At 39.1% G+C, this 18,599-nt stretch overlaps 2 protein-coding genes across 5 annotated transcripts in view; one reads left to right on the forward strand and one right to left on the reverse strand.

Moving 5' to 3' along the window:
* cacna2d3a (calcium channel, voltage-dependent, alpha 2/delta subunit 3a) overlaps window positions 1-18,599 on the forward strand; it is a 213,339-nt gene that overhangs the window by 165,986 nt on the left and 28,754 nt on the right. The gene's annotated exons all lie outside the window — the stretch shown is intronic.
* On the reverse strand, window positions 4,807-16,328 carry LOC121517771 (leucine-rich repeat and transmembrane domain-containing protein 1). The gene is made up of 4 exons (XM_041799786.1): window positions 15,515-16,328; window positions 11,297-11,681; window positions 10,836-11,041; window positions 4,807-7,380 (listed from the first exon to the last, which is right to left on the reverse strand). Exons 1-4 carry the CDS (start codon window positions 15,615-15,617, stop codon window positions 6,848-6,850), a joined length of 1,227 nt encoding a protein of 408 aa, XP_041655720.1. The 5' UTR covers window positions 15,618-16,328; the 3' UTR covers window positions 4,807-6,847.

Genomic DNA, 18,599 nt, shown 5'->3' on the forward strand with positions numbered 1-18,599 from the left:
AGCTGTATAGTTATGGAGTTGTCATGGTATTGTCTTTAGGAGGGTTGGGATATGACATCATGTGTCAGACATCAAACTCTCTAAAGATGCAGTATTTTTTTTTCATCAGGTTCTGCTGATTGTTGGTTTGTGTTTGAATAAATTGAACACTTTTTGTTTAATTGAGGGCATTTTTTTCCCTGAAATCTAAAAATTTACCACATCTCTCTGGTAATTTATCCCAGAAAGTAAAAGAAAGAGACAGCTCCTGTTACCCCTAAATTAGCATCCCTCTGTGAAGTCATTCTGCACCAGTGCCAGCTGAATTCCAACGTAGGCTTGCTTCACACTCTATAAGACCAAGTAGTTGAAGGTTATTAGAAAAACGATTTATGTTAACTTACAAATCCAAAATAGCTATTTCAGCTTTATTTTTCTGAGTTGACTGAACACATTTTTTTAAGTAAACAGTATTTGATCATTTTAAGTATTTTTTCATTGTATTAAAATGATCTGACAATCATCCCTCAATCTGCAGTTTTCCCAGAATGACTTTAGGCATTTAACACTTTTGCACCATGGGTGAAGTTACTCAGTTTGAGAAGCTTGGCCTGTAGGGTGCAACTTCATTATAAAACAGATGGTATACTGAATATGATGGAGGAAGTCTTCCTGGTTTAGTGTGTACCTTTCAGTTATTGCCACTTAAATTGGCCTACCTTGACTGGTTTGAATGTTCAAGATTGTGACAGAAATGGGGAAAAACTGCAGTGGATGAAGAACATGTAAGTGTTAGAAAGTTTCCACAGTGCAGTTTGACTTAAAAAGTTAAGTTATAAATGTACAAGTATATAGGGTTGATATAACTTAAAATGGCTAATTACATGCTGCTTAACAAATTGTTTTTCAGTTAATTTTTACAGATGCTTCTAATGAGTTTTATTAGATCATTGTGGATTAGAAATGTATCTCCACGACTTAAAAACAATGATGTAATCATTTTTTATCAAACATTTTGAACATTGGCTACTTATTTGGTCTACAGTGTACTGCTGATGTGATCAAGAACAAGATGGCTTGCTACAAGCCATCAAACAAAGCCAAATTGTTTGACTTTTTGCAGCAAGAATGGCATAGTTTCACCCTACAGCAATTGAAAGACTAATAAAGAAGATCCTAGATTCTGTTTGTGACTTATTTTTCTGTTTATAAAATGAAATTCACACAAACAGATATATAAACTAAATGGTAAATGGACTAAGCTTGTAAAGCCTTTTTCTTTTCATCCAACTACTCAAAGGACTTGATACAATGCAGGCCATACTAACTCACATTTTTCAGTCCACATTTCACACACTCATGGCAAAGGCTGCTATGGCCATCAGTCTTAACTAAACCTATTCATACACATCCATACACATCTACCTGCCACTGATGCAGAAATGGACACAAGTCCTTAAAATTACTGAAGTTTTGTTAGTTTTGAATAGGACTGAGGTTGATGGAAAGATTTAAGATTAAAGAGTCGACAATATTAATCTATAGACTTTTCATAATTGGACATTTTTAAATCAGACACTACAACAAAACAAATCATGCATCAAAATTAATTTGGTTTAAAATCTCTGACACAACTAAAACAATCATTTAGGTGGAAATTTTTGTCCATGAATGGCTTATTAGGGAGTAAAGTTTGAAATCGGACACTAAACAAAACCAATAGTGCATCAAAATTAGTTTTGTTGCAATTTTTTACATTAAGGGCTTCACTTGAAAAAATCCCCTGGCCAACTGACATTATTGTTACGATTTTTAAAATTATTATTAGTAGTAGTAGTAGTATTTGTATCATTATTATTTTGAAAATAACTTATTTTCTGCTATTTTTTCCATGGAAAACAACCATGATGTCTTGCAGTCAAACTGGCATTTAAAGGGATAAAATCCCCAAAATATTCAAATACTTAGTAGTTTTGGACAGGGCTGACATTGGTGAAAATTATTAATTAAAACAGTAGGTTAAAATATTCTTATAAAATAATTTAATCAAAATTTTTCACACTTTTGTCCATGAATGGCTTATTAGGGTAGTAAATTTGTAAACTTTAGGCCCTTTCAAAAATTGAAATTGAATTTTCAAAATCTATACCTAAAAACACCCAAACTTCTGACAATAAAAACATGCCATTTGCAGTAACACAAACAAAATGATTGCACAATAAAAGTGAAAAATTCATCCTTTGGACAAAAATGTTCAAAGTGATACTATAACTATTGTAATCCTTCCACCTCACAAAAAAATTTAGGCCAGCGTTTGCCTTCTAATTATTCCTGTCGGAGCTTCTTTAAACAAATGACATCAATCCCAGGGAATTATCCTGGACAATGAAAAAAACAACTGGTGAAAGGTGAAAGAGGAAATTCTTGTGGAAATCCAACGATAACATGAGAGAGGAAATAAAAGGGCACAGAAAGAGAACATTATTTCACGGTGCCTGGATGCATTGACATGAAAGCACTGCATTGTGGGTACTCTTGGCCTGGGGGAAACCACTGGAGCAGAAGGACAGAGATGGGAGAATCTGTGCAGTGCCACTGCACACATACCCACAGATTATGCATCAGATTTGTGTCAGAGTGGTACACAAGCAGCCCAGAGTTTACACCAGCCCACAGATTCACTCGACCCTGCTGACTTGATCACTTTTGTTACAAGATGATATCATTCTCCTAAATCCTGTTAGGCAGCCATCCAAATGACTAAAGAATATCATGTCCCATCATTAGGCGTTGATGTACAGTAATGACGATCATGCTCGTCAGATCGGGGGATGTCTGTAAGGGTTGTTTTATATAAGAGAGTCAGATGGGAGGAGAAATGTAGGCTGGAATGCAAATTTAGCGAAGGCCGGTTAGGGCCAGTTTTCACTGCCCTGCGCTCCACTGAGCTGTAGACTTGTGAATACGCTAATACACTAACTTAACAGGACAGGCTGATGACATCACACACCACGGACCCCGCAGACATCTCTTGAGTCACAATGTTAACGTGTGCATACAGACGCGTGTGTGTGCTGCCAGTGTTTGTGGTCACATCCTGAGCCACGTGCAGAAAGTCTGCTGCAGTAACGCACACAGACATGAAACCCAGATCAGGCGTTAAGACCATAGGCATCTGTTTACATCCTTGAGCATCCAGACTACAGGGATTAAGCTTTAAAACACTCCTGGTGGAAATTATCAATCAATTATTAATAACAATAAAATATTATTATGATGCATAATTAGATCCATCTTTTTTAGAAAAACTTCTAACATGGAAACTTTAGCCTGATGAAAAATCCTGTCCTTTCCATCAGCTATGCACATACGCAGTGCTACACTATTACACTCTGGCAATACATGAGAAATTCAAGGCTGCAGTGGCTAAATTTATCTGTGGAAAAATAATGATTTCCGTTAGAACAAGACCGAGCAAGTGAAGTATTTTTTGTCTTTAAATGTGCCATGTAATTGGCACATGAAAATGCCTTCCTATGATGACTGTGACAAGAAACATGCATGCGGGGTGCAGGTGGCTGAGTGTTTGGTCACAGCCAATGTATGTGGGTAGGCCAAGTTTAAATGCGGCCTGCTCCCCCCCAATGCCTGTTTCCAACTATATCCACTGTCCTTTCCTCTGAATCTAATCATAAAATGCCCCAAAATACAGTGCTTAACAAATTTATTAGACCACCCTAACCCTAACCCACCCTGCCAAAGCTGCCCTAAATTAACAGCATTGGTAATTACCAAAATCATTTTTTATGTTTCTGCAATGGTTAACACACCAATGTTATCCATGAATTTTCAAATTTACTGATATACAAAAAACTGAAAAAATAGTAAAGCACATTAATATTTCTCGATAAATATGTCAATTTATAGTAATTTACTTGCATTCTCGAACAGAAAAATGAGTTTTAGTGGTTGAATGTTATGCTTGATCAATTTCTGATTTCTCAGAGAAGCCCAGTGAGCCGGCTCAAATTTGGGTGAATTCAGTTTGAAATTTGTGAATCCAGTTAAATTCAGTTTGAAATTCCTCATTCCTGTTCAAAATGGTAAAACGCGGAGAGCTCACTGAAAATGAAAGAGTCCGCATTAAAGCACTTCATGATGCTGGATGGTCTCTGAGACAAATATGACAGGTGGTCTAATAAATTTGTTAAGCACTGTATATCTTAAAAAAAAAAAAACATACATTCAACATCCTTATTAAGATATAGAAGTTATAACAGGCCTGCCCACAGAATCGGCTGGGCAAAAGGAGAGCCCATTCACTGAAAAACCCAGTGAATGGGCTCTCCTCAGTTGTGATTTATTGATGATATCAATGTCTGTTTGTTAAATTAGTAGCATTGGTGCTAGCATGCTGGCTAACTGTTACCTCATTTTGGAGCTGAAAAGTGTGTCGAGATATTTCTGGGTTCTGATGTTCGAATTGTTTATTCATGCCACTTTTAACCACTTTTCATCACTGTCTGCTGATATTGCAACATTTGTTTTTATATTAAACCTATTTTTTTTCCTTTGTATGACCTTTTTTGCAACTTTAGCCAATTTCTTGCCACTTTTTACTCTTTATTGACACTTATTAACCAATTTTTGCCATCTAAAACCATCTCCTCACCAGTTTTATACCACTTATCACACTTTTTACAGCCAACTTTTTGCAACTTTAAGCTGTTTTTTGCCACTTTCAACTCATTTTTGCCACTTTTAACCAATTTCTGCCACTTTAAACCACCTCTTCACCAGTTATTTACCATTTTTCACACTTTTTACTGACCATATTTGCAACTTTGAGAAATTTTTTGGCCATGTTAAACCCATTTAGCCACTTTTAGCCTACTTCACCAATTTTAAAACAATTTTGCCACTTTTTGACCATTCTTCCCTTTTTTCCACCCATTGCTGCAACTTAGTTCTTTTTTTGCCACTTTAAACCTATTTTTGGCACTTATTCCTTTCTGAAACCATATTTGCTGCCTTTACCCTATAAGCCTCTTTTAACAAATTGTTAATCCATTTTTGGTACTTCCAACCTACACTTGCTACGTTTGAACTGCATTTCACCAATTTTACTGCCCATTTTCTTACTTTTAGCCAATTTCATGCAAATTTAACCCATCTTTGCCACTCTTTAACCTCTTTTCACCATTTAAATCTCCTTTTTTTGCCACTTGAGCGTATTTTATCGTACCTAATTTTCGCCTTTATTTTGCAGTTAATTATTTTTTTGATCACTTAAAGTTATTTCAGTGTCTTCTACTTTATTGTCTGGTATCCGGACATTTATGCACTTCATGGTTTTAGCTATGATGTCTGACATTATTTTTCAAATGGTTTAGTCAATGTGCCCATCCACATTGTTTACATCATCAATAAAAAGGTAATTTTGTTTCATGAAAATGGGTTTACATTTTGAAAATGCTTCATTATACTTTGGCATGATTGCATAAAATCCTTTTTTTTTTATTTGTCCTGGATAGGAGTGGTAATTATTCAGGTAAAAGGTAAAATACAGTTTACACAGATTAACTTAACTATGGACTATGATTTTCCTGCACCATTTTTGGCTGGGCCCCAGAAAGTTCTCCCCTTTATCCCCACCAATATTCCACATTATCATGACGATGAAGATACAGATAATTAAAAATTTATGGAAAAATAGTGAACTGTCAAACTGTGATTGTGACTTAAAAATTAAATCACTTTAAACTGACTGTTGAGAATCTAATGCTGTGAAAAAGATCCATCATCTCAGGAAGGCTATCAGAATGTTGCAGAGCAGCTCATCACAAGTTTTAACTCTTCTTATTGCAAATCTTTCATCTGACCTGGGCTTAAGAGGAAAAATGCATTGCTTCCTGTGAATACTATGTTTACATAAACATAGAGAAATACATTGAATCAATACATTTTTTCTTTTCAAAAACACCCTTTTTTAAGAATCCTTTCTTTATTTAAAACCAAATATTTCCTTTTATTTTATATGACACATACTGAAGGACAGGACTACCATAAGTAAATCAGCATTAAGTCACAAACAAGACTCTCAAAATTGCAGGTCTAAAAGTTTCTGTTTGTGTTTGCAGCAGGGTGATAACTTCAACCTATAAACCTGTGAAGTCGTAGAAAAACAACAAGGCAGAGTCCAAGTTTTTCTGTTGTTTTCTTTTAGTTTGTTTCATTATTGCTTCAGCGAATTTCCCATCTTCTCTTCAGCTGGCAGAAAAATATCCTCTCAGAAAACATCTTCAAAACTGTATCACGTTATTAGGCACAAAAATTCTTAAAATCTCTAATAATATGTGCTTACGGTAACATCTCTCATCACATAGACTGAAACACAAATAAAACAATGACAAACACTCATTCTTTCTTCCATCCTCTCACAATAATGATACAGAAAACTACAGCAGCTGCCTGCTATGAGTTTTTTAAATTACCTCAAAAGACAACCAAACTCTGAAATCTATTTTCTAAATAGAGCTTTACTATTAGACCTACAAATACACAATTATAAATATATAGCTATTTGTTCATATCAGTGATATGCATGTCTCAGACAAAATGGAATTGATTCCTTTGGGATTCTTTGGCCTGTCCTGGAACCCGCATACAGCAGAGGATACAGTGCATAGTCGAATACCTGTGGAAGTTAGCTACCCAAAATCTCAGACAGGAGGTGAACACACAAAGGTAACAGATCTCCGTCTCCTTTTTTTGCTCATAAACACACACTCACACACATGGCATCCAGCGAGGATCGGGTTAGAGGTTGAGGCCCAGGTTGTAAGTCAAGGGTTCATGTTATCGTCTCCTAAGCGATAGCATTCTCCAGCGGTTCCTTCTCATCAGCTGTGTTATGATCCGCCCCCCGCGCTGCTGCCAACTCCTCGTTCTTCTTTAACTCCCGCTGGTATTTGGCCATGATTGCAGCGTAGGCACAGCCGTACACTGCTGCAGCCAACATCATCAGACACACTATCCCACATACTACGCCCGTAATAATCACTGTGGCAATCGCGTGGCGCAGGTTGACAGGCCGTGGCCTCTGCTTAGGTTCACACTCTGGCAAATTCCCTCCACCACCACCACCTCCACCTCCTCCTCCTGCTCCAAAACCTTCCCCCATCCCCATGGGAATGTGGAGAGTGTGGCTGGAGGGATGAGCGTGGTTTCCATGGGTGTGGCCTCGCAGCAGCCTCTCTGACTCCAGGTGGTGTATGTTAGCAAACAGGTAATGGTAGCTTGTGGTCATGCAGGCATGGAAAAGCTGGTAGGGGACTTTCTGCAGGTCTCTGTCTCTCATCTCTTCTGGTTGCGAGCAAAGCACTTCATCCACCACTCCACCTTGGGGACAGATTTAAACATTGTTAGATCAGACAGGAGGGGTCAAAGACAGACTTTCACAGGATGCAATGGATTCTTGAAATCATTTGTATTAGTGACTTTAATACAGGAGAAGCATGAGTTAAGCTGCTCCGTTTGTCCCGTCGATGCCTTTATTGTTCTTCCCACTTGATTTTCATGTTAAGCTGTGTTCCTCTCTGCCTGCCTGATTAACCACTGGCTCCCCATGAAGCACACATCCATGTATCTGGATCCATTGTTCTGTTTTGCAGTAATTAGAATTTTCAGTCTCTAAGACGAGAGCTGTGTCAGCGGAGCATGGGCATGTAGGCGGGCCAAGCGAGCCGAGCTTTCACTGTACAGTGCTTATTTGTTATCTAATGCTGGGGTTCATCTAGCATGGAAAATAATGTAGTTGGGAATTTAACTCTTAATAGCTCGTGTGTCATCTCTGTCTATGACTGAAAAAATCACTGGTATGGGAATAAATGGTGCTGCAATGAATGCCCAGATCAACACTATAGCCAAGCTTTAATCTCAAGCAATGTTAGAGACCATCAATCAAATAGAAAGTCCTCTTATAACATCAAGAATCCTAACTGTATCATTTTTTAAACATTTGATTGACATGAACAGTTTGTGTTCACTGTGAACAAAGTCATTTTCAAACCCACTGTTGTAAAAAATAATAACAGAATAACGTGTGGCACACAAACACTCATTCCTCCATCTTTAATAACTGGACAGACCTTTAAGCTTGGTCTTAACTCCACACTGTCAATCTCTCCAAGGTCAGAATACATAAACATTACATCAATTTGGGGTTAGTGTATTTTAATCTCTGAAAGAGGCTCCACTCTCATTGTGTAAACTGGCTGGAGAGTCCTGCCCTTTCTATTCTGATACACAACTGGTCCAGGTTTATTTATTTGTTAAAAAGGTCAGTTTTACCATTAAAAAACATTTCCATAATTTAATATCCGGCAGATATAAGTTTGAAATGTTAGAGACATTTCCCTAGCCCAGTGACTCCCAAAGTGGAGCCCCTAGGGAAACTATGATGGGCAACTTTGCAAAATAAAAGTAAAAATAATTTTGCACAACTTGCAAAGCAAAACAAATTTTGACAGTTTCCAGGTAAACATGGGGCTAATAATGGATATAAATCCAGCTTCATGACTACTGAAGCAAAGATGAGAAAATGCAATGAGGTAACATCTCACATCTCTCTCAGCTTCACCAGTACAACGATGTATAACATAGAGAGAGCTACACTCTATCATTTTATTACATCATGCCTGGTGACAGGTTTTTTTTCAATATCAATAAACCACAACCCTAACCTGACTCACCAGATAGACTTTTTCATATCACTGGCATCAGGCCGCAACCTCCCATTTCCATTTTCTTTTATACACTCACTGGCCACTCTAGTAGGTATGCCTGTTTCAGTGACTGGAGTCACAAAAACTGCCTCCTACTCAACACCTCAGAGACAAAGGAAATGATCATAGATTTCCGCAGATCCAAAACCCCCTCTTCAGCCAGTGAACACTTGTGGCGTGGACATCGAGCTGGTGACATCATATCAATATTTAGGTGTACACCTAGATAATAAGTTGGACTGGTCTAAAAATGTAGATTTCATCTACAAAAAGGGGCAGAGCTGCCTTTTTTGCCTGAGAAGACTGCGATCAATAGACATCTGCAGTAAGATGCTGCAGATGTTTTGTGGCAAGTGTTCTGTTTTATGCTAAAATCTGCTGGGGAGGCAGTGTAAAGCACAGGGATGAAAGGCGTCTGAACAAACTGATGAAAAAAGCTGGCTCTGTGGTTGGAATCAAGTTGAACTCATTGGAGGATGAGGTGGAGAGATGCACAATGAAGAAGATGGAGGCCATTCTGAGGAACATGGATCATCCACTTCATATCTACCTAAATGACCAAAGAAACAATGGTGGTGGACGGCTCCTCTCCCTTCGCTGCAGGACAGAAAGATATAGAAGATCTTTCATACCATCAGCAATAAGACTACATAATTCTACCACAAACAGATGAGACTCCAGACAAATGAATTTCCCTTCAGGGATAAATAAAGTTATTGTATTGTATTGTATTGCTCAATTGCTTTTTAACACAAATAGCTAATCAGCCAATCATATGGCAGCAACTTACTGCATTTAGGTATGTAACTGTGGTCAAGATGACTTGCTAAAGTTCAAACTGAGCATCAGAATGAAGAAGAAAGGGGATTTAAGTGACTTTGAACGTGCCATGGTTGTTGGTGTTCTGTGGGCTAGTCTGAGTATTTCAGAAACTGCTGATCTACTGGGATTTCCAGGCACAACCATCTCTAGGGTTTACAAAGAATGGTCAGAAAAAACGGAAAAACCCAGTGAGCGGCAGTACTGTGGACCAAAATGCCTTGTTGATCTCAGAGGTCAGAGGAGAATGGGCAGACTGGATTGAGATAAAAGATAGGCAGTAGTAACTCAAATAATCACTCATTACAACCAAGGTATGTGGAATACCATCTCTTAACGCACAACACATTGAACTTTGAAGCTGATGGGCTAAATGGCACAACCTACCTGAGTATTGTTGCTGACCATGTCCATCCCTTTATGACCACATTGTATTAATCTTCTAAAGCCTACTTCCAGCAGGGTAATGCACAAAGCTCAAATCATCTTAAACTGGTTTCTTGAACCTGACAGTGGGTGTACTGCACTCAAACGGCCCCCCACAGTCACCAGATCTTAATGCAGTAAAGCACCTTTGGGATGTGGTGGAATGGGAGATTCCCATCATGGATGTGCAGTCGACAATTCTGCAGCAATTGTGTGAAGCTATCAGGGGAAGGGGTCCAACCTGGTACTATTAAGGTGTACCTAATAAAGTGGCTGGTGAATGTATCTTACACCAAAAAAAGTGTCAAGTTCATGCTGGCTATGATCTTTCAGTGTTGATTTGTTTGAAAAATGCAGAATTTTTAATTTCTTAAAAAGTTGTTTCCACTGCGTTCAATGTATTTCACATTTATCTGGGCAACAGTCTAAACAAATAGTTTGGGAAGGGAAAAACAACTCAAAAAATTAACATTCTGGATTAACATTCTGCCAAAAACAAATTTCAGTGCTGTTCTTTGCTCTTCTTCAAAAAAGACATCTTTTCCAGTTCTGATAAACTGCCGCAATAGCTACATCCAAGCTCATCCCTTCACCAGCAGCCATTGTTTACAGGGTTGCAGTACACCTAAACTACTTCTGTAGGTACCGCCTTGTTCTCCTCAAACGACACTGATTGGTCAGGTCATATTTGACTGGGAACAAGCATTTCAGATTAACCCTTTGCAAGATAGATCTGCCTGATTACAGACATGGAATCTGGCCAATATATCAGCTTTGCAAGATTAACATTCCCCAACTGATGCTTGAAACTACCAATGCTTTTACCTTTAAAGAGGTATGTCTCCAGCCAGAGTTTGAGGCCTATGAGCTGGCAGTCACACCTCCAGGGGTTGCCTCGTAGTGTAAGGCTGTCCAGGCGGGTCAGGGCCTCCAGCAAGGAACGATCAATTCGTGCTATCCTGTTGTGTGCTAGCCCCAGGTGACTGAGATTTCTCAAACTGTCACCCATGGCTCCAGGCAAACCCCACAGGCTGGAGAAAAAACATACAATGAGTTACTTGAGTTATCCTTTCATTAGTCTGATCCTTTGCTGTTTTATTCAGTCTTTTCATTGATAAATTAGCCTAATTTATATCAGTACTCATTTTAGGTCTTTTTAGCTTTCACTTATTCTTGTTGTCTGTGTCACTGGGTGCTTCAAAACAATTGCTGTCAGAGAGATAATTAAGTTGTGTGAATTTGAATTTGTAGTTGATTTAAGAGTGAGGGAAAAATTATGTCCTAACCTGTTGTGCGAGAGGTCAAGGTGTGAGAGTGAGCGAATAGGTCCAAGCAACCTCTTGTCAAGCTCTCTAAGGCTGTTGTGTGCCAGGCTGAGGCGCTGGAGACTTCGGAGGCCCAGCAGAGCAGTTGGTGATATTGATGTTATAGAGTTGTTTGACAGGTCAAGAATGCGGACAAGCGGTATTTCTCTGAAAGCCATTGATCCCAGCCCCCTGATACGATTATCTTGGAGGTACAGTTCTTGGGTGTCTGGATGTAGTCGTCGAGGGATGTCATAGAGGCCTCGACCCCGGCAATCCACTACTTTGGTGTTGCTATTGCAGCTACACTCCTTTGGGCAGGCTTGAGATGAAGGCAGGAGGGAGAGGAGGGCACAAAACAGTACCACTGTGAAGAGAAGAGGAAAACAATTTAGACATCAACCTTAGATGTCAATAGCATGTAATATGTTTCACATCCATCTGGGCAACCACCCATTGAAAGTGCTTGGGAAGGGCAGAACCTTTGAAACAATCTCTGAGGGTGACTGGACAAACATTCGGTCTGTCTTATTCATTACAGGCCAATCAGTGACAGAGCAAATGATAGGCATGCATAACTCCGGAGGGAACTTGCCACAGTAGCTGTTATCGTTGTTTACTATTACAGAAGCTAGTTGGTGAAACAAACTCATGCTGAAGCCATTTAAGAGAAAGGCAAAAACATTGTTTTCCACCAAGAAGATCTTTCATTGCGGTTCTTTACTATTCTTGGTATGAGGAAATGTGACGTTCTAATACAACACTGCTGCTATACTATAGCTACATCTGAGCTAATCACTTCACCGGTCACCATTGTTTATCGGCTTGAACCCTGCCTGTAGCTATAGCCTCATGATGCTGATGGTCTTAGTTCAGTCATTCCCTCAATCATTTCATTTCAGAGTTTTGCAAGATGTTTTTGCTTGATGACAGACATGGAATCTGGGCAGTTCATTGGCTTTGCATTTAACTACTGTTATGACCTTCCTCACTCCAGTACCTTAATTTTGAGTTAAAAGATGGTTTGACTATAATAAAAAAAATAACAGCTGTTCTGATGCCTCTTACAGTATCATATTGATATCAGTATTGGTATCTGGTAAAAATATATAGGTATTGATGACTTGTCGATCAGTGGAGAGGGGTCCGGCTGCATACCCTACATTTCTGATGGCCACTCTCATAGACTGTTTATCTGAGATGTCTAATTCAGAACAGATGTAATTTGCCGGTACACGGTTTTCCTGCTTTATCTTTATTTTTTTTAATTCAGCTCTATTCATAAACAAAGTCTGGCAGTTACATTCATGAAACAACCACAAGGCAGACATTAATGACAATGTTTTATAAGCAAAACTGAAAAAAGGCACAAGTCTAATCAAGATTAGATTAATGTTTAGACCTGTTTAGGACATAATTACATTAACAGTGGCTCACTGAAGCTAACATAGCTACCCAAGCTACATAATTAACATAAGGGGTGTAAATCATCTGTTTCATCACCATACAGTACGATATGGATATTTTGACAACGATACAATTTTTTCTATCTCAAAATCATCACAATATGATTTTGATTCAATATCAGATGAGTTTATGCACAAATTTAGTTTTGGCAGATTAATTTCTGAGTAGTTTCTATATGAGTAGAGGTTAGGACAAAGTTCTATTTCAAAGGAACCATCACTCATTATGAGCAATCTCAACACAAGAGAGAAAGAACGGGGATAGAAGAAGAGCAACTGTCCTGCTTGAATCAAGTCGTGGTCAGACAACATTTAACTTTATTTATTAATCTAATGTGAGCAGTCGGGCTTCAGTCATATTATAAATGGAACATGCAGCAGTGGATCCCTCTCCATTTGCTGCAGAGAGAGGAGTTGATATCCTCTGCATCTGGGCTGCTTACTTTTAGCAAATGCTGTTTACTGCTAGCTTTGTTGAGGATGTGCAGCGGGGTGGAAACTTTTAACAGGCCTGTGGGAGGAATTATAAAATAAAAGTGCAGCTTGAAGGTGATGATGTTGATCGACATTTTGACTTTCTATCAATCTGATTGGTTCATTAATCAACAAATCGATGTATTGTTATATGTACATCAATGAATTGTTACACCCCTGATAAACATTACTTCAGCTTTAGCTAACCAAGCTACGTAGCGAACATAGCTGCTTTGTTAGCTGAGTTTTAGCTACATTATCTCAGCTACGTTATGTACGTAGCTTGTGCAGTTAACAGAGCTATGTACCCTACACTTGCATTAAAATATTTCTTATGGAGGACAGGTTTTTTTCTTGTAAGCAGACATTTATTAAATGTTTTTTTCATCAGGTTTTGCAGGACAGGTTTTTAACATTTAGTATCCTACCTGTTACCTTAACCCTTACCCTGAGCCTAAACAGAAGTTTAATCCGATTCTATTTTGAACATTTAAGGGTGTATTTCTCTTCTGAAACAGTGTGTCAGAAGAACAGTTGTGAGAGTGGCCATCAGAGATGTACGGTCTGTAGCCAGACTGTCTTCAGTCAATGACCAAGTCTGATAGCATGACCTATGAACCCTTCAGAAATTATTAACTTTGAGGTTTTAGATAAAAATGATAAAAACAAAACACTGTCATGCTATTAGAAACCTATGATGTCCAACTCAAGTGAAAAGAACATATATATATATATATGTCAAGAATCAGTGTTTTCCCAACAATATTAAACTAGCATTTTTGCATATTTGCACTTGGTATGACTGATCAACAATTCTCAGTATTAGAACTGGTACCAGAAAGGGAACATTCTTTAAGAAAAGTACTAAATGAAATCAAATGCTTGCTTCAGCATACCATGTACATTAAAAAGTCTTGCAGTTGACTGTTGCCACTCTTCTTTCTTTAGTAAACAAGAAAGTCAACTTATTTCTAATATGCCAACTCCCACCTCCCACCCTCCCTTAGACTGTGGCCTCTGGTGACTCCACCAAAGGCTCATAACCCTTCACCCACACTCTACCCACACATAAATCCATACACAGCAGAAATTGGGTGTCTGATTCCCTTTGAGATGACTCCTCATGTCCATTTCTTGTGGAGCATTACAGCAGTATTTATAGCACTGGCTGGACTAGCTCGAGGCACGATGAAATGAATCTCAGACCCCAGCCTGCTCATGCAGATATAGCTTGCACATAGATCCTGAATACTTAGATAAGCTACAGCTTATTTATCTTCATAGGCACAAGAGTGTTTGGCTCAATTTTCAGGTCAGTTTTGCTAATTTTCTTCTGAATTTCCAACAAGATTATGCCCGTGTGATAAGGCAGCTTTATCATATTATACTAAGGTAATTTGCAGAATCATAATAGGGAAAGAATTGCAGCTAATAATGAAAATCAAATAGAGAATGTTGATTTGAGTGTGACAGAATGCTGAAATTCTTAGCAGGATCAAATTTGTGGCAATACAAAACTCAAATCAAACAGCTTATACTGAGCAGTCTTTGTGTTTGCAGTTGGTGTTGACTTTTTTGCAGCGTGCTTTGAGTCACAGATTTAGAAATAATAATGCACAGCTGCTCCCAGGCCTAATCTCAGGTGCTAGCTTGGTGCATCAGCAGTGTTGTTTTTGTTAAATTGTGTTGCTCACTTTAACAAAAAAACATCAAAACAGGCCTCAGATTAACTGCTCCGTAGTGCAAAGCCCTTTGCTAATTGCATCTCTGTGAGTGAAGTGAGATCATGTGTATGGGGGGATGCATTCAGTCACATGTTTACACATATGTGCATACATTCATAAACACTCATTCATATACATACAAAGCATATACACAGTGGAGTGTTGTAACAGCAGCTCTGGAATGAGGTCAACACAGGAGAATGGTTCTTGCTCTGATGTGTCCCTCCAGCCCCAAGAACACACAAAGAAGCTTGGGATGACATGCAGACACAACCTTCTGCAAGTGCTACTTTAAACCAGCTTGGTGCTAATGCCAATCAAACTCTGAGGGAAAGCTGATGTGCAGCTATGAACATAAAAGTGCGAGTGTGGAGCTGCCATTTGAGTGTTATCATTCAGAAAAAGTGCAGCCATAGTTGTAGAATGATTCAGTTATGAAACAGTTCATACAAGCCTCAGTAGCTGATGACATCCCACCTTTCTTCTGTAACCACAAAAACTCATGTTCATGTTCTTCCCTGTAATAGATCTCATACCTCTCATTTCTGCCCGTCGTCCTTTGGCTGCTTGTGTTCGATCTTCTTTTAGCTCCCTTTCTGGATTCTTGTAACTGTCATTGGTTGATGATCCATCAGCCATCAGTGAGGATGGGACTAGTCGCCCTGGCTCTCATTGGTCATAGGTCACAGGAAAACAAGAGGCCAAATCAGCAGCTGAAACCTGTGATACCTTCAGGATTCCCAACCCTGCATGCACAAGCAAGAAACCCCATCAGAGCGAGCAGATCAGAGCCCACAGCTTACTGCCAGCCAGTGTGGGAATCACTGGAGTTAGGGAGCTCTGCCTCTCTCTCTCTCTCTCTCTCTCTATTTCACTCTCTCTCTCTCGCTATCTCTCTATCTAGCTCTATCACTATCTCTCAAGCTTCTCTTTCTGTCTCTTGTGTTTTTCTTCAGGCTTTCTCCCTCTCCTCTAGCTTGATTTTGTTTTAATCCTCTGTTGACTCCAAATCAACACCCTGACCCCTCTCTCTCCCTCTGTTTTGCTCACTCTCCTATTCCCCAGTTGTATTCAGTGAGTGTGATGGTGTGTCATCTCCCAGCGGACAGCTGTGCCTCTTAAATCACACATACACATACGCTGACATTCACGTTCCCTCCTATCGCTCTGGCATAGAGGCTGAACAAGACGGACAAAATTAGATCTGGATTGCAACACGTCTACACAAAAATACACAAGAATACGCAAACACTTGCACTCAGAGCGAGGATGCCCGTCGCTGTGGCATGCACGGATGATATTATGCATGAGCCGTGGGCAGAAGGACTGGCAGAACACGCCCCCAGCACAGCAACACAGAACGCACGAATGCACACATACACAGCAGGATATTAAGCTGTTGCAGTGAATTTACATAGATTTTTTTTTCCTTTGCTTGAAAATGGATTCACTGTTAAGCTTATATAAGCTTGGGGGTCAATTGAAGGAGAAGAAAAAAAAGAGACAGAAAGAGATTAATGATCAGATCAAATCTAACGATAGATATTATTACCTTTACAAGCCAGCCTTGGCTTGTCATACCCTCTCCTGTCCGTCCATATTTATCTCCTTTCCTCTGCTGAAGGGCATGACAATTATTTTCATTCTGTCATATACAACAAGACCTGCAGTCAATTTGTGTCACCAGTTTATGTTAAAAGAATTTATCGTGGTAATTGTGTGAAGATATAAGCCTCAAGCGATGAAACAAGAAGCTTAAAATGCACAAACAGGGGCACGCACCCACACAACCACACTTTAAAAAGCACGCTTGAGTGGTCATGTGCACCTACATAGGGCAAATGCATCCTTAAATGTGTGATAGCGCCTTTGTGTTTGCTAAAAATCACATACCGTTGATGTGAACTGACATTCTGTTGTGTTTGTGATGCAATGTCTAAAAATGTTAAGCATCAAGTTACAGAAAAAAAGGGAGAGAAAACATGCCCTACTATTCCTGCTCTTACCAGACTGTCATATTTTATCATCATGTGCATCTCTTGTGATGCATTTACAGCTTGTAGCAGAACGGCCCTAAGGGCAAATTATAAAGACAGTTTGTGTGATTTGATCTTTTCTCTAAATGTATTTTCCAGAGAAATATTTGAAGGATTTCTTCAGTCTCTGAACTTAGATTTCTTCAATAAGAGAAGAGAGGTCACTGGACCCTAAGTCTTGTAGACTGCTTGTATTCTTAATAACGGCTCATCCTCTGACTCCTGCTCAGCATCTTGACATGGTCCGCCCCTGCAAAACGCACCACCACATTTCCAAATCACTACATCTCCCAGACAGCACTGTGTATATATGACACTAGTGTGTGAGTTAATGCTTGCCTTGAGGTGGATTTTTGCTGCCATTGGAATTTGAATTTATGCCTACAAACTTAAATCCACACCTACATACAGTGCATTGCCCCTGCTACAGTCCATACACAAGCACATACATATGCATACTCTCATAGGGATGGCTGTACTGGCGTATACAATCTCTACTAGAATCCCAAATACCTGTAGGATTTAAAGCCCTTGTCATCTCTCCCTGCCTGGGATTGAACTGATAGCAGATTGGTGATGTGGTGGATTTGGAGAGGATTTGATGTCTCCTCATCTCTGGACTCATAAACCCGGCTCAGAGCATAAATAGCCCCAAGTTCTTAAATCATACCTAGGGAAATTAAATGTTCCCTCTGTAGTACAGAAAATTCCCGAGCATTAGTGAGACAGATTTGGGCTTTTGTCTTTTTGTACTGAGCCGACTGCCAGTTAGCAGCCAACATCAGTGCACCTTTTACCCCTACTACCCCTCTGCTGCTCATATTTGGATTAGTTTCCATCAAGTGGTGGACTGATATTCTTTCCTGCATTTAATATCTGTGTAAAAATATAATTTATTTTAATCAGAAGTTTTAAACAGATCAACCATGCTAAGATGGAGCGTGTTTTCATGTTTTTAATCTTTGCTTTATTGGGATTTTTCATCACTACATTTATGTCTGAGAATAATTTGTGTTTTTCTCTCCCCAGTAACCATTTCCTTTGTTGTTACAGCTTTTTCAGCCCAGATGATCCTGTATCTTTTATTATCTTAATGATGTATGTTCCCCAGTTTGCACCATGTGTGTTTCCATCACTGTTGCCCAGCATCTTAAATTAGCCCTTCCTCCTGGGTTTTCCATGTGGGTGTAGAAATGGTGGGCTGCTGAAAGGATCTGGCAAAGCTTATGACGGGATAATCTGCACCTGTTCCTCTGGGCAAGGGCTAAAACAGGCCACAGCAGTACCCCTCTGCACTTTTAACAATCACACAAATGCACAATCACACTGCAAGAAGTGCAGACCATTGCATTATTTTGCAATGAAAAGTTTTGGTTAGTTTTATTTTTGAAGCTATTGCTTCAAAGTTTTAAATGACGATTGGAACTGAGTATCTCTTTACATGTGCAGTGCACTCACTGTATCTAAATCCCACTCTAACTCTTCATTCACTGCCAATAACAGCATGTATAGTGCTGCCAATGATCTACAATGTAGTTATATTTAGATTTATTCTAAAATACACTGTAAAATTATAATGCTGTCA

This window comes from Cheilinus undulatus, linkage group 11, assembly GCF_018320785.1.
Source record: "Cheilinus undulatus linkage group 11, ASM1832078v1, whole genome shotgun sequence".
Classification (NCBI taxonomy): domain Eukaryota; kingdom Metazoa; phylum Chordata; class Actinopteri; order Labriformes; family Labridae; genus Cheilinus; species Cheilinus undulatus.